The 23,604-nt window shown below is 40.5% G+C and overlaps 1 protein-coding gene across 1 annotated transcript in view; it reads right to left on the bottom strand.

Annotated features, from left to right (window-relative positions):
- TTC27 (tetratricopeptide repeat domain 27) overlaps positions 1 to 23,604 on the bottom strand; it is a 169,590-nt gene that overhangs the window by 40,968 nt on the left and 105,018 nt on the right. Inside the window, exon 13 of the mRNA XM_021697434.1 lies at positions 11,741 to 11,968. Within this exon, the coding sequence (XP_021553109.1) occupies positions 11,741 to 11,968 (228 nt within the window). The remainder of the gene's footprint in view (positions 1 to 11,740; positions 11,969 to 23,604) is intronic.

Genomic DNA, 23,604 nt, shown 5'->3' with positions numbered 1-23,604 from the left:
GGCTGGGAAGGGCTGCCTCAGATCCTCTAAAATTCCCCAGTCCTGCAGAGTCACTTGCTGTCACGTGCTCGATCATTCGAAAATACCCAAGTTATAACTTCTCTTTGCTCCTGATGAAAACCCCAGTGGTTCTTCATTCAAGGAAGAAAAAAATTCAAATATGACAGTTTTGTGTTCAAAACTTTCTATAACTTCTTTTTTAAGATTTTATTTTAGATTTTATTTATTTAAATTTGAGTTTTTATTTATTTATTTAATTTTAGAGAGAGGGAGAGAGAACGTGAACGGGGGCGGGTCAGAGGGAGAGAGAGAATCTCAAGCAGACTCTATGCTAAGCGTAGGACCCAATGAGGGGCTCAATCTCATGACCCTGAGACCATGACCTGAGCCAAAACCAAGAGTCGGATGCTTAACTTACTGAGCCACGTGGGCACCCCTCATAACTTCTAACTAGACCTCAACCAAATCCACCATTACTTCTGAATATAAGACAATGTCCTCTAGAGGCAAGAAGGAAGAGGTTAAGAGTAAGCACTCTGGAACCTGAAAGTCCAGGTTCAAATCCCAGCTCCCCCATCATAAGCTTCGGGAACTGGTACAAATTACTTAACCTTCTGTTTCCTTATCTGTAAAATGAGGGTAAAAACAGTAAGTACCTCAAGGATTGTGGCGAGGATTAAAAATATATGCAAAATGCTTAGACTGGCACCTAGTAAATACTCAATGTGAGCTGCTACTATTATTATTATAACTAAATAAAAAATAAACAGTGGAAACCAATAGTTATCAAGAAATCTTTGTTGGCTATATGGTTGGTTTTTGCATCTGCTAGTCTCCTTTCCTGAAACATGTTTTCCCAACTTTTGCCTCCCATCCAAATCCCAACCATTCTTCCTAGTTCAGAACATCCACATCAGGCCTTTATGGACCGTTCACATCCTCATTCATACTGCCATCACTAGGCATCCAAAGCATGCTGTCTATTTACTCTACTCCCTGGCCACATACAAAGTTATTTCTGCCTCCTCTCCTCATTTAGCCCATAGAAACCACAGGAGGGCAAGAGGCCATGTCTTAACACAATTCTTCCATAGCCCCCTCAATACTTCAAAATGGTTTACACTTACATTCTAGCTTAGACTATAGAAGATAGTTAATAAATAGAAATTGCTATTATAATAGTAATGCTCTCATCTTCTTTCCAGTCTCATTAGAAATATTATTCCTTTTCCAGAGCTAATACCTTCATCTCTTCTCATTTCACTCTTCCCTAGAATGATCTTCCCTAATTATCTTTCCCTCTCTATATAACATTCAATCTCTCCTCCATCCGCTGGATTCACTTTCTCCTTTATCCACTGCCATGGTCTCCAGTATCTTGCAAAGATTTACCTGCCTCTTCCGCCCCTTGTACATGACATTTTGAATCTCATCTCTTTGACATGCTCCCAATATGAACAGTCTACAGATGCCATATCCTTGTTCTCACATGCCACCCACTCTAAACCTTCTGAAGCTGGTTCTGAAGGTCATTAGTGAGCTCCAAATCCAGTGACCTCTTCTTGGCCCTCTCTGGACTTCATCACTACATGTGAAATTACTCACTAATACTGTTGTTCCTTTAGTTTCCATGAATCCCTACCCTTCTGACCAAGACTCTGGGGTATTTTGTTTGAAATTTTTTTCACTGGTGCTATTTCTTCTACCTGTCAGGATTTTGCTCAGTGTTCTCTTCCAAGATTTTGTGTCTAGGATTCATTCACTTGCATGGCTTCATCTTACTTCCACAAAAAAGCCCCAAATCTGCAAGCTCAATTCTGGCCTTCCTACTGTCAGGCTGTTACGTCCAATGGACGATCGGCCCTCTCTGCTTAGATATAGTGACATGCCTTCATATTCAATATCCAAAATCACATCACCTCTTCCTGTAAAAGATATTTTCCCTTCTTCTTGAATTATTTATATCTTATCAACAGGGACATCTTCCTTTTTCACCAAACAACTGAGAAAACTGGCAACCTCTCGGATTCCAAGCTCTCCCTCTATCCTGCCAGTCCAAATGATTAAGTCTCAGAAGATTTCCCCTTGTAATGAGGCTTCAACCTGTTCCATCTTTCCACCCTCACTGCTAAAGCCACTGCCTACTTACTCATCCATAACATTCATTCCTTATTTAAACTTCCTGTAATACCATTTTTGTCGTATCACTCTTTTATTCAAAACCACAAGAGACATCCACATCTACAGGGTTGGATAATCCTGAAGAAAGGCATGTAGGTCCCTTCACAGACAGCTCTACCCATATCACTCCCTGGTGGAAACTCTCTGCTCTCTGCTGACAGAATGACACAGCCAAATGCATTCCCACATCCGTGTCTGTACAGGGTAGGTTCTCGATAATGCTAACTTAGGAAGCCATGTAATATATTGTTCAAACTGCAACATTTTTGAAGGTGAAGGGAAGTTTTGTGGTTCTTTTTTTTAAAATTGATTTTATTTATTTATTGACAGAGACAGAGAGAGAGCACAAGCATGGGAGGGGCAGACAGAGGGAGAAGCAGGCTCCACACTGAGCGAGGACCCTGATGCAGGACTCAGTCCCAGGACCCTGGGATCATGACCTGAGCCGAAGGCAGATGCCTAGACGAATGGGCCACCTGGGTGACCCAATTTTTTTTAAGTAGGACCCAATTTTTTTTTTAAGTAGGACCTTGAGCTGAGATCAAGAGTCAGATGCTTAACCAACTGAGCCATCCATGTGCCCTGAACAAATATTTTTAATGAGACAAAATTCATCAAATAAGTTGTCTCTATTTATAATTCTTTGTAAGTTTCACCAGGATTTAGAGACTACTAAATTATAGGCCTAATTCTAGTATAAAATATAAATTTATTCAATTAAAATCAGAAGCTCAATACAAGTTTTCTGCAGGGGCACCTGGGTGGCTCAGTTGGTTAAGTGTCCGATTCTTGATTTCGGCTCAGGTAATGAGATCAAGTCTGGCATCGGGCTCCGTGTGAGCGTGGAGTCTGCTTGGGATTCTCTCTCTCCCTCTGCCCTTCCCCCCCGACCCCTCTTAAAAAAAAAAAGTTTCCTACAAATTATTACTGATGTTTTAAGTACAATGGTATCATGATTATTGTTTTTTAAAGATTTTTAATTTATTTAATTGAGAGAGAGAGAGAAAGAGCACGAGCAGAGGGGAGGGGCAGAGGGAGAGGGAGAAGCAGACTCCCCATTGAGCAGGGAGCCCAATGTGGGGCTCGATCCCAGGACCCTGAGATCATGACCTAATCTGAAGGCAGATGCTTAACCGACTGAGCCACCCAGGCACCCCATTATGGTTACTTTTTAAAGTCATTTCTTCAGAGATACATACTCAAACATTTTAAAAATTAAATGATTTGATATATTGGATTTGTTTCAAAATAATATGGGGTAGAGTCAGGGAAATATTGATGAAATAAGATCAGCCATGCATTAGTAACTGTTGAAGCTGGTTGACGCATGTGGGAAGGGGCTCATTATAGTAGTCTCTCTGCTATTGTATATTTTATGTAATTGAAATTTGCTTAATAAAAGGTTACAAAGAGGGCGCCTGGGTGGCTCAGTTGGTTAAGCGACTGCCTTCGGCTCAGGTCATGATCCTGGAGTCCCGGGATAGAGTCCCGCATCAGGCTCCCTGCTCGGCAGGGAGTCTACTTCTCCCTCTGACCCTCCTCCCTCTCATGCTCTCTGTCTCTCATTCTCTCTCTCTCAAATAGAGAAATAAAATCTTAAAAAAATAAAAAAAAATAAAAGGTTACAAAGAAAAGATTCCTCCTAAGTGGATGTTATAAACTAAATTAAACCCCTAAAATTCAAATGTTGAAACTCAACCCCCAGTGTGACTATGCTTGAAGATAGGACCTTTAAGGAAATAATGAAAATGAAATGAGGTCATAGGGGTGGGGCCCTAATCTGATAGGACTGGTGGTGTCCTTATAAGAAGAGAACTGTAGGCACACAGAGGAAAAGCCCTGTCATCCAAACGCCAGGAAGAGTGACCTCACCAGAAACCAACCCTGAAGGCACCCTGATCTTGGACTGTTACCTCCTGGAATTGTGAGAAAATAAATTTGTCATTTAAACCACTGAGTCTGTAGCATTTTGTTATGGCAGCCCTAGCAGACTAATACAGAAAGATATTCAAAAGTTAATTTTACATTTTAAAATTAAATCCTGTCTATCATTTGAGCTCTCATTATTCCTTTTTATGGAAAATTTCAATGTCTCCCTGTATGAAAGTGTTGTCTTCAATAATTACAATTTGCTAAAAACTTTTTTTTAAAAAGCTGAAGTTTTTTTGGAACTCCATTAATTGAGTAAATAAAAATAAAATTATATCAGCAAGCATCCTGCACGCTGTCCTTGAAAGGGTAACGTAAGCAAGTTGTATCAGCAAAGGGTTGGAAAAAAAGAAATAGGCATTATGAACACAATGCAGCCAAAATGCAAAAGACTCTTTTTCTTAAAAAGTTCATATCATTGTAGGACACTTAAAATTGATTTATAAAATAATGCTTCAAAAACTCAAACATTTTTAAAGTCCACTTGATGATGGGCAGAAACAGAAAAGTATATACTGCCACACTATACAAATTTTAATTCAACATCAGACATGTCACAAGAATCTTATAATTCAATTATCCAAACAGTGTATATGAAAATATTTGTAAATGACAAGAGCCAGTTTTTATATCCATTAGTAGAAGCCTGTTTGGACATAATATGTCTACCACTACAACCAAATCCAAGTACATTCACGCTCCACAGGTTTTCTTAATTCAGAAAAAGCATTCTTTTTACCATGTTGCCTAATTTTACCAAAATTTATATCCTTATTATCACCACTAAAAAAATAATACTTTTATCTGTTATGTTTAACTTGTTAACTTATAACAGCATTCAGAATAATGTCAGATGTTTCACCTTTAAGAGAATTAATTTCCTAAAATTTTATTTTGAATCCATTAACTGGGTGAAAAAAATTAAACCATTATGAGAAGAGAATTAACAAATTTTCTATTGGAAGCATCTAATGTCACTGATACTGAACTGGTAAATTCAACTGGTACTGAACTAGTTCTGTTAAACAAGCTAGCACATTAACACCTATGATCTCAACTTTTCATACACATACAAGAAAATATGGTATGGACCAATCCTGTAAACCATTTGTGCTCATTTTCATTTGCTCTAGATAAAAAGTCAAGCCTCATAGAATGACATGAAAACGCATCTCCTATAGCCGCATATTAAATCGTCATCTTTGGACATGACTTCTTTAAAAAAACAAAAAGTACTAACTTTTGACATAAATGCTAACGTTTCTTCAACAGACAGGTCTTCTGGTTTTCACATAGTGTCATCACCATGGCCCGTGAGGTGGAGGGTAAATGTTAACTACATTTTGTGCAAGTTCATTAGCTCTCTTGACAAATGAGAATTGAGTTCCTTACTGTCCTCTAAAAACACACTTTTTTGGTTTGTTTGCTTTTTGAAAATGAATGCTGCCAAAGGGTTTATTATAAACTATACAAAAAGTTACCAAGCCACATTATATAAAAATAGTGGTACATTTAGGCCATACAGTAAGTGATCAAACCACTGTAGCAAGAGAATTCAGACTGTTCCCCACATGCTTTATTTAGGCCTGCTCTGCTCTGCTCCCCATACATCTAGCCTATGATTCCCCATATTTCCCACTAATCCTGCCAACTGGTAGTCAGGTAACGTCATGCCTCGTGCGGGCCGCAGCTTGGAACAAATGTCTGATATATGCCAGGGGGCTTATAAAGACACTGGTTCCAGTATTTCTCCTACCAACACCCAGGACCTGAAGGAGGTGACTGTTCTCAGCACCTCTGAGCAAGCACAGTAGGTTATATCAGCAAGCATCCTGCACGCTGTCCTTGAAAGGGTAACGTAAGCAAGTTATATCAGCAAAGGGTTGGAAAAAAAGAAATAGGCTGTTACTGGTCATTGTTCAGATTTTAGCACTGTACGTGGGAGCTCTGTCCACTGCACAGGCTTTAAATATAATATAGACGAGACTATGGCAGAAGATGGAAGTACAAAGTGGATGTCTGTGAAAACCCACTCCAACTGCTTTTTATGCAACAATTAATAATACTTCATTTATTTTTTTTTCGCTCTTAAAAATTTTATTTTTAAGTAATCTCTACACCCAACTTGGGGCTCAAACTTACAACCCCGAGATCAAGAGTCACATACTCTTCCGACTGAGCAAGGCAGGCACCACTGTAACAATTCTTGATAACTCACTATGTGTCAGGCAATGTGCATTTTGTATTAACTGTCTTATTTAATCCTCACATCAACCCTACGAGGTAGGTCCTATTATTTCCTCCATTTTTCAGGTGAGGAAACTGAGGTTTAGAGACTATTAAGCCACTTGCCTAAAGGCACTCCAGCAGTTATGGTGTAACTGGTACTCAAGCCCGGGTTGTAGGGCTACAGAACCTTAAACACTCTACTATATTCCCTCTCTTGTGTACCCATGGGAAGGATGCTTGCCTATCATTTTTTAAGGATATATTTTTTGAAGTACAACTATTGTCACAGAGAACAATACTTCACTTAAAAATGAAAAATCTTGAGACAAATGCTAAATGGGATGGGTTACCAGAATAACAAACATAAACCATTTATGTTTAACGAACAGTCAAATTCATGGCTTTCTTCACGCTCTTCTCCCTGGGAAGCCAGTTCCCCTTCTGAACATCTACCCACCTTCTCCCATTTGGGGCACACTTGAGCTAAGCCCTGCACCATCTCCAGCACAGCCTTCCCTGACCCGGTCAGTCGTGGTGACCACCCACCTCCTCTTGACTATAGATAGCCCTTCCACCTACACATATAATCACTGGATATAATCACTGCAGTAACATCATATAACCTTACAAAGGTGGGTGACCAGTTCAATAAGGAGGAGAGTTCAGGAAAATAAATGGGGTGTAGGGGGGTGTGTGCTGGGGAGGGACTGACAAAAGAAAAGGAATATAGTGTGTGTACTGGGAGAGGGTGGAAAAAATAATAGGAAGTGATATTTTCCTTTTTCAGAGCTACACATACTGGTTTGATATCTGAGCAATTTCCTTGTTTTATTTTTTACATAAGAGTAGGGGACAATGGGAATAGTAAGTAGACATAAGGATTTCTGTTTTACTTCTGGTCCTGACACTGTGAGACCCTGCTTGGGAGGTTTGGCTACCATTTCCTCCCACTTTCTTCAGCTTCCAACAGCCCACAAACTCAAGTCTAAGGATGAATTTTAGTTGTTTCAGAAGTTTCTTGGGAAAATGAAACAGGTAGGAATGAGTGGACAACAGCCGGCATCTCGAAAGCACACATGGAAATGGTACACACATCTTCTGGTTCTCTAACAAATGTACCGCAGACAGCGCGTTTGGTTTTGCAGACCCTCCCTGTATAAAACCAAACACTCCTATTTTTATACCAATGTGGTTTCAGAAAATCATTGCAATGCACAAAAGCCATTCAAGTATCACTGTCATTTTGCCTAAATTTTGTGATTAAACATAACTGTTCGGAAATGTCTGAAAGAAGAGAATACATTTCTTTAAATTCCTTTTTCTATTAAACTCCGTTCTTCTATTTTCCTTCTATTCCGGAACTTAACGGAGATGACAGCATGTAGGAGCTCTCCTTCTCCAGAGATAGTTCAAACTCAGATTCCGGGTTCTCATGCCTACAGAGTCCAAGTGTGCATCTTGTAGTAGTTCTGTACAACTGTAGCATCAAATGGCTGCATACTTTGGCATGGCTTACAGCCTGCCTCAACTGGATCCATATGACAAACCACAAAATATCCTCGCATCACATCTGTTTGTATTGTGATGTTGCTTTGAGCAACTGTCATTGCTTTGTCTTGCTAAGTAATTAATTCAAAATTATATAATGAGACCATCAAGCCCTGTCAAGTCCTCCCTTGCAGATTCCCTCAAATCCATCCCGTTTTCCTCTTGCCCCTGCCATACCAATAACTGTCACGCTAGACTAGTGCTGGCCTCCCAAACCTGCCCACATCTAGGCACACGGCCTAGATTTATTCTCACACGGCCACAATGTTGCTAGGACAATAAGCCTAAATTACCTCCATGCAAACCACATTCCTTCATTCAGAACAAAGCCAAACACAAATCAGCCCTTCAATGGCTCCCTATCCGTCAAATAAAAAGCCAAAGAGCTTAGCCTCACATTTAAGACCATCTATAATCTGGCTCCAGTCCAGATTTCCCACTGAAACTGCCCTATTCCCTTTTACTCTGCAAAACTAGCCTATTCGCTAACTCCTCTGTTCCCAACAAACACACACACACACACGCACACACACACACAACCTTCTCTTTCTGTTTCCAGGGCTTTGCTCATACTGTCCACCTGCCTGGGATGCCCTCAACCACGGTCCTCCTGGCCTATTCAAGTACTGTCCTCCGAAGCCAAATGCAACATCCTATCTTCATTAGCTACCATTCTATCTCTACTACCTCTTTGACGTCTATGTAACTAGTGCTTCACAAATAACTCACTTGCTATTTCTTTGATGCCTTATACTCTTTGCCACGTTCGCTTCACTGGATTGTACCAGAGGGTATAAAGCAGCCTCTCTGGCAATCTGCTGCTACTGTTTTGATGCTATGTGCAGAGCAGACAATTAGTATGTATATTTGATTGACTAACTAGTTAAAGATATTATGTATTTGCTCACTCAACAAATATTTATTGAATCCCAGGAGGTGCTAGGCACTGTTACAGGCACCAGGAAAATATACCTGCCTTCATAGGACTTACATTCTAGGGAAGGAGAAATAGAATTATTTTTTCAAAGTAAACTGTAAAAATATTAGAAGGTGCTAAGTGCTCTGGAGAAAAAGCAGGGAAAGAAAGTAAGGAGTATAAGGGAGAGGTGGAAAGTGGGCTGTGATTTTACACAGAACGATCGTGGAAGGCCCCGCTGAACAAGTGACATTTGAGCAACGACTTGAATGAGACAAGGGAGTGAGGTATGCAGATATCTGGAAGAACATTCTGGGCAGAGGGAGAGCAAGTTCTAAAACCCTGAGGCAGGAACGTGTCTAGAATATTCAGGGAAGAACAAAGAGGCTAATGTGGGGTGAGTGAGGCGGGGAGGGTAATGGGAGGAGCTAGGCTGGGAGAAGCCCTGCCGGCCTTTCAGGGATCTGGGCTGTTATCACTAGGGGATGGAGCAGAGGAATGACACATCTGACTCACATTTGAAAGGACCCACTGGGATGGTCACTGAGAAGAGGCAGATGGGAATACGGACAGAGGCAGGAAGGCCAGTCAGGGTAATTTAGGATGGGGATAACCATGGGGACCAAAGTCTTTAGGAGGAGGAGAACAGTATCTCAGACACTGGAGATATTAAGTTGGAGTAACGCATGGGGAGACTGAGGGAGCAGTCAGACACAGGGGACTAGAGTTCAGGGGAGAAAATGGGGCTAAAACCCACATGGGGGAGTTATTGGTGTATAGACAGTATCGAACCTATGGGAGCAGATCAAGTCCAGGGAGTCAGCGTAGACAGAGACAAGGTCCAAGGACTAAGCCTAGGAACCCACCAAGACTGAGGAGGAGGAGCCGGTGAGGCAGGAAGAAAACAAGGAAAATGTGAATGCCAGTCTGTTGGGAAGAGACTGTGTGCTTGGGAGAGTAATCCATGTTCGTGATGAACATGGCACTGATTTAACTTACACTATGGAGGCTAAGAGGGAGTTTGTTTTTCACTCCTTTAGGGCAGCTGTGGGTAGGCAAATTTTAGGCAGGGGTACTAAGATAAACAAGGAGAGGGTACAATTTTCCTAAAAGTAAAAGTAAAATTTTGACAACACAATATTGAGTTTTGTTTTCTACTGGGACAAAAAAAAGCCTAGGGATAATCACATTAGTGCAGGGTTTGTCAATCTTGGCACTACTGACATTTTAAGTTGGATAATTCTTGATCTTAGGGGCTCTCCTGGGCATTATGGGATGTGTAGCAGCAGCCCTGGATTCCACCCACTAGATGGCGCCAAATGCCCCTGCAGGGCAGAATCCGCCCCACCTGACAAACACTGACTTAGACCAAGCGGTCAATAAAAACCAACTCTAAGTATACTTTAAACATCCTTGCTGCCGAATGCATCTGTTAATTTCTGCTGCTAATCTCTTCCCCGGATCTCTTACCAGCCAGCTGATTTGGAAGGTTCTCACTGTATTCATTACCCAGAGTGAAGAAAGCAATTAGCTCAAAGATGTACTTCTAATTTTTTTCAATATAAAAGATATGCCCCAAATCTACCCAGTTCAAAAATGGTCATCTCTGCCCACACCTGTTCATAGCAGCACTATTCGTAAGAGCCAAAAGGTAGAAGCAACCCAGTGTTCAACCACGGACAGATAAACAAAAGGTGGTACATCCATTACCATGGAATATTATGCAGCCTTAAAAAGGAAGGAAATTCTGACACATGCTACAACACTGACATTCTGCTGGTGGAATAAGCTAGTCACAAAGAGACAAATACTCTACTCATCTGAGGTACTTACAGTAGTCAGATTCACAGAGACAGAAAGTAGGATGGTTGCCAGGGACTAAAGAAAGGGGAGAATAGGGAGCTACCATTCAATGCATACAAAGTTTTAGTTTTACAGGATAAAAAAAGGTGTAGAGATGGCAGATGGTGATGGTTGCACAACAATGGGAATGCAACTAATGCTACGGAACTGTACACTTAGAAATGATGAAGATGGTAAATTTCATGTTATGAGCTTTTTACCACAATTTCTAAAAAAAAAAGCATACAGGCTCTCTGGTCAGACTGTCTTGAGTTCAAATACTGGCAAAATGCCCAGCAAGGTATCTGGCATACAGTAAGTGCTCAGTAAACAGTAGGAGCTGATTACAAATTAGTATTTTAACCAGAATTCTACCAATTCAGTCTGCATGTCTGTCAGGACCCATGGTTGACAGTAATGTGTGCATCTGGTGAAATAGGAAAGCAGTCATAAAGAAAGGATGGCTTAAAAAAACAATGACCATTTCTGAGAATAAAATCATTTTACCAACTATTATTAAGTACAAAGTAAGGTCAATTTCTTCCCCCTCAAAATTAGGTCCTCTCCTGTAGATTGACTTGTCACGTATTTTAAAGATCCAGACTCTTTTCGTATTATGTTTTCAAACCTTAAAAATTTTTTAAACATTTCAAAATATTTTTGTATATGTAAATATACTTTTTCTTAAATGATCAATAATCCATTCTAGATGTCACCCTGTTTATATGAGCTTTGCTTTCATTATTGATTTCCACAATGCCCTGCCCCAGTCCTACAGAGGCTGTAAGTCAGACTCCCATTCATTTCCTCCTAACATAGCTGCTGAAAACGGAACCTAACTGTCATAGCTGCATGTGTCTTAAGGACAGTTAAAGGAAAGAAATAACAAAATAAAACAGAAAAGTCAATAACAGAAACACAACAGAAAGTGCCTAAGAGAAAGCCAATGCTTTCGATGACGAGCAAGAAGCAGTGATCGGCAGAGGCTCTCAGCTTGCAAAGAGAAGCTCACCAGGCAGGTACTCATTCAGTAAGAAACCAAAGCAAAGCAGAGCTAAGTGCCCAGCGCGGATGGGGCTTTCTGAATTGTCTCACCTGCATGGGATTGATTTTCACCGAGCACTCAAAGCACTCCACGCATTCTCTGAACTCCTTGTTCCGCAGATGAAGGAGGCCTTTGGAGCGCTGGGCCCGAGCGCTGCGGTGGCGGGACAGCTCCCAGGCCCGGTCATAGCAAGAGTGGTCTCGAAGGACGTCTCCAAGCAAGCAGTACAAACTCGGCGTTTCTTTTTTCTCCAGCTCTTGCCTAAGGATTTCTTCTGCCTAGAAATAACAGAAATAAAAATCCTTGAGTGATTTCAGAGTCAGAGCCTCTTAAAAAAAATTAGGAAGGAAAGAAGGAAGGAAAGAAGGGAGGGAGGGAGGGAGGGAGAAAAGAAGGAAGGGGCAAGCCCACACTGGTGAGGAAGGACCCCACTATAACATAACTATCATATACCATAATTCTTCCCTTGTCTTCCCCCAAAGACTTAAACTTTAACATTGCCAGGTAATTCTTTCCTGGGGGAAAAGAAATAACAGTCTTTTCAGGGTTGGTAAGTTCTTAGTTAATGCTATTCCTCTGGGACCCAGAACATCACCATGATGAGTCAGTGGGTTTATGGGAGTCAGTAGATCCCATGGCAGGCCTAGTAAGTCATATGTACCATTTCAGGGGGAAACTATGTTTCCAAAAATCCCTTTCCCTTCAGATTTTGCATTACAGTTGGTCAGGGGGTAATTTGTTGGGGATCTGAAAGGCAGAAGTAAAGCAACAGCCTTTACTCTTGGAAGGTGGCCGTGGTTAAGTATGGTGTCACACAAGACGCAGAGATGTCCTGCAGATTCCAGCTTGTCCTTTGCTCTATGTATCCAGCTTATGCTTCTGATTGCGGACCCTGCCAACCAAAAGCAGCCCCGGGACCACCATCAGATGTTTCACTGGGGACCCCCAGGCTGGGAGCTACATACAGACAACAGCTTTCCACAGATCTCTCCACAAATTCTTCCTTCATGCTCCCATTTCAATGGCTGGAAGGACTCGGCTTCTCAGATGCCCTGGTAAGTTCTGACTTCTCCACTGTGCCAGTGCTTCAAGCAGACTGGGAAATGATTTCTTTCCCTGATCCTTCTACTCCCTCTTCCACACCTTCATTTCTCCAGCTCTCCGCACGTTCGTATAACATCTTATTCCTTTAGTAAGCCCCTTGATGGCATCCCAAAACTACTCAAAGTGCCTCTGCTTCCACCAACAAAACTTGAATGATATAATTTTTTTTTCATTTTTTGCCTTTTAAACTCCTTATGTGTCCTCCCATTTGATAATGATTTACAGATTAGTTTTTATCCAATATGCATTAAATGTATTATCTCACTTAATCCCTATAGTAAGTCTGAGAGGTGGATATTAATATGCCCATTTTTAATACGAAGAAATAGAAGTTTAGATTCCTTGGTCAACTGGTCATCCCAAAACCAAGAAATACTAAGTTGGAAAATGGGACCTTAATTTCAGGTTCCATACTTTTCCTATATTCCACAGGTGGGCATCAGCAAAAATGGTGGCCTAAGAACCTCTGAAAACTCCTTACTCCATAAAAGCAATGAGAAGACTGGCAGAAGGTATTAGAATCAACTTTTTCATAATCCTGGAAATTAACCAAAAACTTGAAATAATCCAGAGAATGTTTATTAAAAAAAAAAAATTGATATCTTGGTAAGAAAAACAAGCTTTGTGTGATTTTAACTTGCACCATTCCTATTCCATTTTCTCCAACTCTGTAGTAGCCTTGAAAACCAATAGCAGGCTGGGGCGCCTGAGTGACTCAGTTGGTTAAGCGGCTGCCTTCGGCTCAGGTCATGATCCTGGGGTCCTGGGATCGAGCCCCACGTCTGGCTCCCTGCTCAGCAGAGAGCCTGCTTCTCCCTCTCCCTCTGCCTGCCACTCTGCCTACTTGTGCTCTCTCTGGGTCAAATAAATAAATAAAATCTTAAAAAAAAAAAAAAAAGAAAGAAAACCAACAGCAGGCAATCATGGTGATTAGCAGCCTGGCAGCCACCAGAAGGAACAGAGTGGGTTTAGAGGTCCTCTAAAGTCTCATTTCAAAAAAACTGTCATTATCTGACCTGGCTGGTAGTTTCCTGGAAGAATCCCCTTGCAAGGCTGTCTGTATTGAACCTACCTCTGAGTCTGCCCAGTGAAAAGCCTTTGTCAAAAAAAATTACAACTGGCTAATTTTGCAGCTGTCTGAAGTAGTAAATAACATGTGGGACAAACAATAGGCTAACCAAAAACTTAAAAGTGAAAAAAGGGAGGGAGATATACATAAGGGCTTTGAAAGGCTCCAACGTATTCATGGGAATCCAGAACGCCATGCATGTGTAGGGTGCTGCACATGCTCAGAAGAGACCCGAGAAGGCCCTAAGCTCTCACCTCAGGCTGACCTTGAGGCTTTGCACAAGCAGTCAGTGAAAGCTAAGACAGGGCTGTTAACTGCTTGCCTCGGTGTTGGAAGCATGCTCCCACATACACACACACACACACACACACACACACACACACACACACACAGCCCATCAGCAAAGACTGGGAGACTTGTTGATTCAGGCATTCAAGGAATTTTATGTCCAATCATTAGGTGACCATTAAGCTAACCACCCTGAGACTTCAGTGGCTGCACAGGACAAAGAATATAGATTTTACAGAATTATCAAGAAATATCAATAAACAAACAAACAAAAAAATCACAAACAGCAATAATAACCTGATTTCCAGGGTTGTCACATTATATTATTTAAAATGTCCAATTTTCAACAATTTATTAAAATATGCAAAGAAGCAAGAAAGTATGGCCATTATATAAGAAAAAATAAAAGAGTGATCACTAGAAACTCACTGAAGATTCCCAGATGATGGGCTTAATAGGCACTTAAAACATACTATTTTAAATGATCCCTAGTACAAGGACTAAGGAAATAACTCAAAAAAAAAAAAAAATAGTGGTGCCTGGCTAGCTCAGTCAGTAGAGCATGCCTTGACCTTGGGGTTGTGAGTTCAAGCCCCACACTGGATGTAGAAATTACTTAAAAAAAAAATCTAAAAAAAAAAAAGGGGGGGGGGGCGTGCCTGGGTGGCTCAGTCATTAAGCGTCTGCCTTCAGCTCAGGTCATGATCCCAGAGTCCTGGGATCGAGCCCCGCATCCAGCTCCCTGCTCAGCAGGAAGCCTGCTTCCCCCTCTCCCACTCCCCTTGCTTGTGTTCCCTCTCTCGCTGTGTCTCTCTCTGTCAAATAAATAAAATCTTTAAAAAAAAAAAAGTGAAAATGACAAGGGAATTAAAATGACACAGTAGAAAATATCCATTTAGCCAAAAAGAAGGCAGACTGTAATAGGGAAAGAGAAAAGACATAAGACATATAGAAAATAACAAAATGACTAACAACATACTACATTATCAGTAATTAAATTAAATGTAAAAGGATTCAATACAACAATCAAAGGCAGAGATTGGCAGAAAGGATAAAAAAATTATCTGACTAAATGCTGTCTACAAGAGACAGATTTTAGATTCAGACACACAAAAAGGCTGAAAATAAAAAGAAGAAAGAAAGAAAGAGAGAAAGGGAGGAAGGGAGGAAGGAAGGAACATCATGTACACAGTAACCAAAAGAGAGCTGGAGTGGCTTTATTAATATTAGGCAAAATTTGGGCACCTGGGTGGCTCAGTTGGTTGGGCGACTGCCTTCGGCTCAGGTCATGATCCCAGGGTCCTGGGATCGAGTCCCACATCGGGCTCCCGGCTCGGCGGGGAGCCTGCTTCTCCCTCTGACCCTCTCCCCTCTCATGCTGTTTCTCTCTCGCTTGCTCTCAAATAAATAAATAAAATCTTAAAAAAATATATATATATATATTAGGCAAAATTTGCCTTAAGACAAAAATTGTTAGTAGGACAAAGAAAGGGTATTTTAATGATAAATATTCAATCCATCAAGAAGACATGTTATACTTATATTTATAAGTATAACAACAGAGCCCCAAATTACATGAAGCAAAAACTGACATATCTAAAGGGAGAAATACACAATTCATCAATAATATTTGAAGACTTCACTTTCCAACTTTGGATAACAGATTGAACAGCTATACAGAAGACAGAAATAGAAGACTTGAACAATGCTATAAACCAACTAAGCCTAAAAGACATCTAAAGAACACTCCACCCAACAGCAGCAGAATACACATAGAACACTCTCCAGGATATTCTACATGTTAGTCTGTAAAACAAGTAACTGGGAATTTGAAAGGACTGAAGTCATACTTAGTATGTTCTCCAACTACGATGGGATGAAATTAGAAATCAGTAACAAAAAGATATTTAGGAAATTTACAAATTCATGGAAATTAAATAACACAGCCCTAAATAACCAACAGGTCAAAAAAGAAATCACTGCGAAATTTAAAACACTTCGAGATAAATGAAAACAACATGATATGCCAAAAGTTATGGGATACAGTGAAAACAGTGTTTAGAGGGAAATTATAGCTGTAAATCCCTATTCTGAAAAAGAAAAAAGATCTCAAAGCAATCATCTAATCTTTCACCATAAGAAACTAGGAAAAAAAAAAAAGTAAACCCAACCCAAAGAAGCAGAAGGAAGGAAATAATAAAGATTAGTGTAAATAAATAAAGAAACAGGATGCGTGGGTGGCTCAGGTGGTTAAGCGACTGCCTTCAGCTCACGTCATGATCCTGGAGTCCCGGGATCGAGTCCCACATCGGGCTCCCTGCTCGGCGGGGGGTCTGCTTCCCCCTCTGCCCTCTTCCCTCTCGTGCTCTCTGTCTCTCATTCTCTCTCTCTCAAATAAATAAATAAAATCTTTAAAAAAAAAGAAAGAAAGAAAGAAACAAAGAAACAAACCAAAAGTTGGTTCTTTGGACTGAAATTACTAAAATCAGAAATGAAAGATGAGAAATTACTACCAACCTTATAGAAATAAAAAGGATTGGGGCGCCTGGGTGGCTCAGATGGTTAAGCGTCTGCCTTCGGCTCAGGTCATGATCCCAGGGTCCTGGGATCGAGTCCCGCATCGGGCTCCCTGCCCGTTGGGGAGCCTGCTTCTCCCTCTGCCTCCCTCTCTCTTTCTCTCTCTCTCTCTCTCTGTCTGTCTGTCTCTCATGGATAAATAAATAAAATCTTTAAAAAAAAAAAAAAGAAATAAAAAGGATTATAAGGATGTACTATACTCTACAGGTATCCTATACAAAAAACAGGATCTAAGATTCAGAACATCAAGTCATACCCTTTAAATACCTGCATGATCTAAAACTACCATTCTACAAATATTTATTCTACTTCTAACTGCACTGTAATATAGACCACAAAGATCACCAGAGTCCAAAGACACAACACAGACCTAGTGTTGGCAACCTTGCAAAGAAGACAAATACAACAAATGAAAGATTAAATAATAATCAGGAAAACCTTCACATTTGGAAATGCTAAGGTACTGAGGATTTCAAATACTTCTTTCACCAACTCATATCTATCTACACTCTTACAAGAATAAGGAACGTAGAGAGTGGGTGGTATGCAACTTCTTGTTACCAAACAATATTGATTCTGGGTATTTTTTTCACCAGAACATGGGTCTGCAGAGCCAGAATGGGGCAGCTTCCTGAAGAAGTTAAGAAACACAAGAGCAGTGATCTTGTTTGGTCTGTACTGGCCTCTTCTTTCCTCAAATTCCTATCCCATATTTTTTTGTTAGATAAGTGAGTTCTTTCTCCTTGAGATCTTATACCTCTTCATCCTGCCAAGAGAATGATCTTTCCCAAGGGCAAAGCTTGTAGGTAATATATTTCCTTTCTTCAATTAGTCACCCTGCATTCCTCAGTCTTCTTCTTCACTCTCTCCAAAATGCTCTATATGCTCCTCCCTCCTCCACTTAGCCACTCAATTTATGTAATTTATTATCAAATAAAGGACTATAAAAGATATGCCCAGTGAACATAAATAAAGCACAAGGGCTTATAATATCCCTTTTGCAATATCAAAATGTGGGTGGCCAGAAATCTTCACAGAATGCAAAAGGTTTGGTATTTCTGGCTATGGGTTGCTACTTCCCTATGGGAAAATACAGATGCATGTTTTTATAGAATACAAGAAATTTGTCATGTAAATATCTATTAAAAATGATAAAACAGGGCGCCTGAGTGGCTCAGTCAGTTAAATGCCTGACTCTTGATTTCTGCTCAGGTCTTGGTCTCAGGGTTGTGAGTTCAGGCCCCATGCTGGACTCCACACTGGACATGGAGCCTACTTGAAAAAAAAAAAAAAAAAAAAGAATAAAACTACATTCCCAAACACAAAAAGGCATACTTAAATGGGCAACTGGCTACAATTAAACTGGGTTGATTGCAAGAATCCTGTCAGCTGCAAACCCCAAAGACTATCCCTCTACCCAGATACACATACATATCTAGGCTGTTACAACAATCTGTTTTATTCTATAATTGCAAACAACTAATTATTATTCTTTTTTTTTTTTTAAAGATTTTATTTATTTATTCATGAGAGCCAGAAAGACAGAGGCAGAGGGAGAAGCAGGCTCCCAAGGAGCAGGGAGCCCAATGTGGGACTCGATCCCAAGACCCTGGGATCATGACCTGAGCCGAAGGCAGATGCTTAACCATCTGAGCCACCCAGGTGCCCCACAACTAATTATTATTCTTAATACAATTTTGTGGCAATAATTACACACAGCGAATCTCAGTTTAAAATGACATCAGCAGAGGCTTACGTAGAACCTACAGTTATGGCTGAACTAATGATCCACTTGCTGATAACTGCATTGGTAACCCACACTGCTTAGAGGAAGGGTCCCACACTCAAACGCCCAGAGATTCTTGCCAATTATTGAGAATGAATGAAGCAGGCTGGGGAGTGAGCCCATAAAAGAAGGAGCCACTGCCGAACTCCAGCCAGGTAGTCGTGTTTCCACATTGTTTGTTTCCTTTTTTTTTTTTAATATTTATTTATTCATTTGAGAGAGAGAGAGCACGAGTGAGAGGCAGAGGGAGAAGCGGACTCCCCGCCGATCAGGGAGACCAACTTGGGGCTTGATCCCAGGACCCTGGGATCACGACCTGAGCCCAAGGCAGATGCTTAACCAACTTAGCTGCCCAGGCACCCCCACATTGTTCGATTCTTTAAGAGAAGCCAAACAAAATACTTATTGCAATGTCAGATTTAGAGTATTAAACTTCCACCCTACAGTGGACATCAACTGCGCTTTTTCCTGCCCAGCATCCCTGCGAGCACTTAGGTGCCTTTAGTCAGAAAAGCAGTTCAAATGCTAGTTCTGCTGACAAAATGTATGACTCCGAGAAAGTTAACTAATATCTTGAAAGTTTGTTCTTCATTTGTTGTTACCTACAAGAACAAGATGTGAAATGTCCCTAGCTTTTTGTCAGGCACACAGTAAGCCCTGAACTAATGTTTGTGTTTTTTCTCAACTCCCTTTACTGGAAAACTCAATTAGGAAGTAAGATGCTTGAGGTTTCACTGCTAGAAAGACAGAAGTGAACAGAAACAGCTTCTAGGGACATTAAAATTTTCTGTAAATAATCACATTGGTCAACTGTGTATAGTTCCTCCCACAGAAGAACTGCTGTTGTCAACTGTTGAATAAGTGATCATGTAACTGAGTCAAGAGGACTAGAGGAAGTGAGGTCAAAGGGGCAAACTTCTGATTATTACAAAGTTAAAGTTAAATTTTTCCACATAAGCTAATTTCAACCAATCATCAGTTTTTTTATGAAAGTGTGGAGAATTATGGGAGGAGATCCTGGAGATCTCAGGAAAAAAAGTCTGGACAAGATACAAACTGAGTGGACTACTGCTTTAGAGAAGGACAGCAGAGGGAGAAATATTTAGCTCGCAATGTGATGGCCAGATAGAACTTGGACTCTGTATATAATTCCATCTTAGCACCTGCTCTATCTTACTAAAATATTCTATTTGTGTGGATCTGTACTATCAGGCTATAAGCTCCTTGGACGTTAAGTTCTGTCTCTTACTCCTCTTTGGTATACCATTGCCCAGCACACAGTAGGTACTCTATAAATGGTGGATAAATTCAACTGATGGCGCCCATATGAGTAAAAGTGAAATTCAGTCTCTGGTGAAAAGGGAGATAAAACAGTTCAGGAAAACTATTCATCCTCCAGCCAGAGCAATTATCAAAACAAAGTGCCCTTGTTGGCTGTGATTTATGCCTTGATTTTGTGAATGAGCAAAAGGCATTAATAATTAGAATGAGTGACAAGCATGGCCTGGCCTTCATCTGATGGGACATCTGCTCAGTATAGAGGGATTATCAATTGGCAGAGCAGCAACTAGAAGAAGCCCTCCTGGCAAAGAATGAAGGGGGGAAAATGAGCTCTAGACCCAGATATGGTACTAACTATAACGAGTATCTCTGAGGCCTGCAGAAATGATTCTCTCTCCCCTCTCCTAGCAGAAAGGCAGTTTGCTCCTAGTCTAAATTCTTGTCCTATGAACAGCAACTGAGAGGTGAAAAGTGCAGAACACTTCATCCATCCCCAGTAGGTCGCCCCCAGCTAGACTTCTTCTGTGTGGTGGTGCCTAGTCCTATTCACTCTCTTATGAGCCAAGTGCTCACTAAGTGCTTTTTACATTTATGTGTGTGACAACACCATGCTCTGGCTTGATTTTCCAAAGGGACCTTGCCAGCATAAATACTCCAGGTCCAAGATAAAACAGAATAATTAAAAACAGTCCTAGTTATCCAATTAGCTGCTCATCTACTATTTGCATTACCAAGTTACAGAGTATATTTTCCCTATTTTTCTCATTCAAGGGGGCACAACAACAGGTTTTGGCTTATAAACTGAACATCTAATTTCTTTTTTTTTTTTTTTTTTAGATTTATCTACTTATTTGAGAGAGAGGGAGAACACGAGCAGGAGGGGCAGAGGGGGAGGCGGAGAGAATCTCAAGCAGACCCTGTGCTGGGTGCGGAGCCCAAAGTGGGGCTCGATCTAACAACCCTGAGATCAAGACCTGAGCCGAAATCAAGAGTCAGCCACTCAACCGACTTGCACCCAGGCGCCCCTTGGACATCTAATTTCCAAGGGATTAACAACAGCCCCAGTGAGAGGCGGGTATGGAGAAAGGAGTGTGAGTTTAAGAGAAAAGGAAGGTCTAAGCTCAGATTCCAAAATCTGCCACTTACTAAGGCTAATCAGTAAAGCAGTAAAAACAATTCATACTTTGTATGTTGTTACATTACAGAGATTATTAGATTAAAAGATTAAAATGGGAGGGGAGAGATCTCATAATTTGTTTTTAGAGAGAGAATACATGGCAGGAATTGAAGAAGTTTCTTTCGTCACATATTAAGTCCAAAGGGAGTACCTACTTGGAGATCTGCTTCAGTGCATTAACTACTCATGATGAAAGACTATAGGTCATTCATTTAGCAAATATTTTGAGGACTTACCATGTGCCAAGCCTGTGCTAGGTGTTGGGGAGACCTCTGCAAATACTATAGACATAAGTGTTCTTAAACGGCTTATAGTCTAGTAAGTGAAGTAAACCAGCAAATGGGATATCAGAGTAGTTTGGGTGCCACAGGAGCACAGGAAAACACCCCAAATCTGGGAGGGAGGTAGCAGGGAAAGATCACTGTGGAAAGTAATCGCCAAGGAAAAACCTGAAGAATAAGTAGGAGTGAGCTGAAGGAGGACAAGTTCTAGACAGACAATAGCACATACAAAGGTCCTAAGGTGAAGCAATGCTGCAAAGTCAAGAAATTACAAGTAGTTTCAATCTGGTGGAACTTTGAGCACAGCCTCAATGAGCAAGTACAAAGGGGGATGAAGCAGAGATAAAAGAGTAGGGGGATAATGCAGTTAGCAATGTAAGCAGGAGTCAGATCATGAAGTGGTCTATAAACCATCCATGCTAAAGAGCTTAATCCTGGAGACGAAGGGAGTTACTGAAGAGTGGGAATGACCCGATCAGATTTATTTTTCAGGAAGATCACTCCGACTGCAGTGTGGGAAAAGAGTTTGGGAAATCTTTTACATCATATAAAAAAACTATTTTATTTATTTATTTTTAAAGATTTTATTTATTTATTTTGACAGAGAGAGACACAGCGAGAGAGGGAACACAAGCAGGGGGAGTTGGAGAGGGAGAAGGAGGCTTCCCGTGGAGCAGGGAGCCCGATGCGGGGCTCGATCCCAGGACGCTTGGATCATGACCTGAGCCAAAGGAAGACGCTTAACGACTGAGCCACCCAGGCACCCCTAAAGAAACTATTTTAAAAGAAACCTTCCCCGGAGTGCCTAGGTGGCTCAGTCGTTTGAGCATCTGACTTGCAGTTTCAGCTCAGGGCATGATCTCAGGGTCCTGGGACTGAGCACCGAATTGGGCTCCCTGCTCAGCAAGGATTCTCTCTCTCCCTCTCCTCCTCTCCCCTCGGCTCACATGCTCTCGCTCTCTCTAAAATAAATAAATAAATCTTTTAAAAAAAGAAAAGAAACCTTCCCTCCATCCCCCCAAAACCCAAACCAACTGCTAAAAGAATCTCAACTGTTTCAGAAATAAAACATTTACTTGTAACTTAAAGGAGAACTTCTTAAGAGCTTTTGGCTACAATGATCTGCAAACATAGCAAAATAAAAGATAAGGCTATGTAATTTCAGGTAAGCCTTGTTTGCTAGGAACAAGAGAAGAAAAGAGAGGTCGTTAACCCTTACCATTCCACTCCCTTTAAGCCTACCTCCCGCAGGCAGTTTATACCAGCTCAATCTTTGTCTTTCATTTAGGGACCAAATTTGTGCACCAAAATAAGAATTTGTTCATAGGCTTGGGGAAACTGCTAGAAGTGTGCCAGATAACTTTAAAAAACTACATGCTAACAGATGAGAACCAGTTCTGATCACAACATCAAGCAAAATTAATCTAAGCTATTTTGCCAATGGTCATTAAATAATGAGAATTTCTGTAAGTAGTGTCTAAATTAGAAAGTCTGAGACCCTACAATAATACTGTGCAAGCACCAGAACATAATAATTAGAATTAGATACTTTCTCGAATTTGCCTTTTAAAAATAAATTATGCCATTAAGCACTAAATGCGGGGATTAAAATTTCATAAACTTCTAGTTAAATCAAATGTGGTGACAACTACTGGCACATGACCAAATACTAAAAAAATCTCAGCTGTTTTAGAAATAAAACATTTGCTTCCAGCTTGAAGCAAAACTTTTTAGGGTCTATGGTTAAACTGATCTGCAAATATAGCATAAGAATAACAGGTAAGGGAAGTCTTTTATGTGACAAACGAAATGCTAAATCAACCTTTAAAATAAAAAATTGGGGGGGATGTTGGGCTGAAACTCTCAAAAGGCTTTAAGACAAAGTAAATGACTACACATTCCTAAAAATTAAGATACGTACATTTTCTAGAATAATTAGAAACATGGGAATTTATCATTATCATAAGACAATGCTTACAAGGTCATGTGCCAATTAAAAAAACATTAATACTACAACTACTTTAGAGAACAGAGTCAAATCTGTTCTTTGAAAGGGATCAATTCCTTATTTTTTTCTTCTGCAATGAGAGAAAGTCTCTGCTTTTCATACTTTCTAAAAATAATTACATAAATTTAGTATTTTAAAACATGCTTGGGGAGCTTGGGAATCAAAAACTTAATCATTTCAAAAATCACTATTTCCAAAACTACTGTAATTTTATATAGAGTTCATTTATTTAGTGACCAGCGTAAAGGACTAGCATAGTGAAGAATGACACAATGGGAAATACATTAGACTGGGAATCAAGATACTCATTCACCCATTTATTCCTTTGTTAAACAGCTGAATC

This window comes from Neomonachus schauinslandi, chromosome 10 (assembly GCF_002201575.2).
Source record: "Neomonachus schauinslandi chromosome 10, ASM220157v2, whole genome shotgun sequence".
Taxonomy (NCBI): domain Eukaryota; kingdom Metazoa; phylum Chordata; class Mammalia; order Carnivora; family Phocidae; genus Neomonachus; species Neomonachus schauinslandi.
Note: the sequence above shows the minus strand (reverse complement) of the source record. Positions and strands in the feature narration are given on the sequence as shown.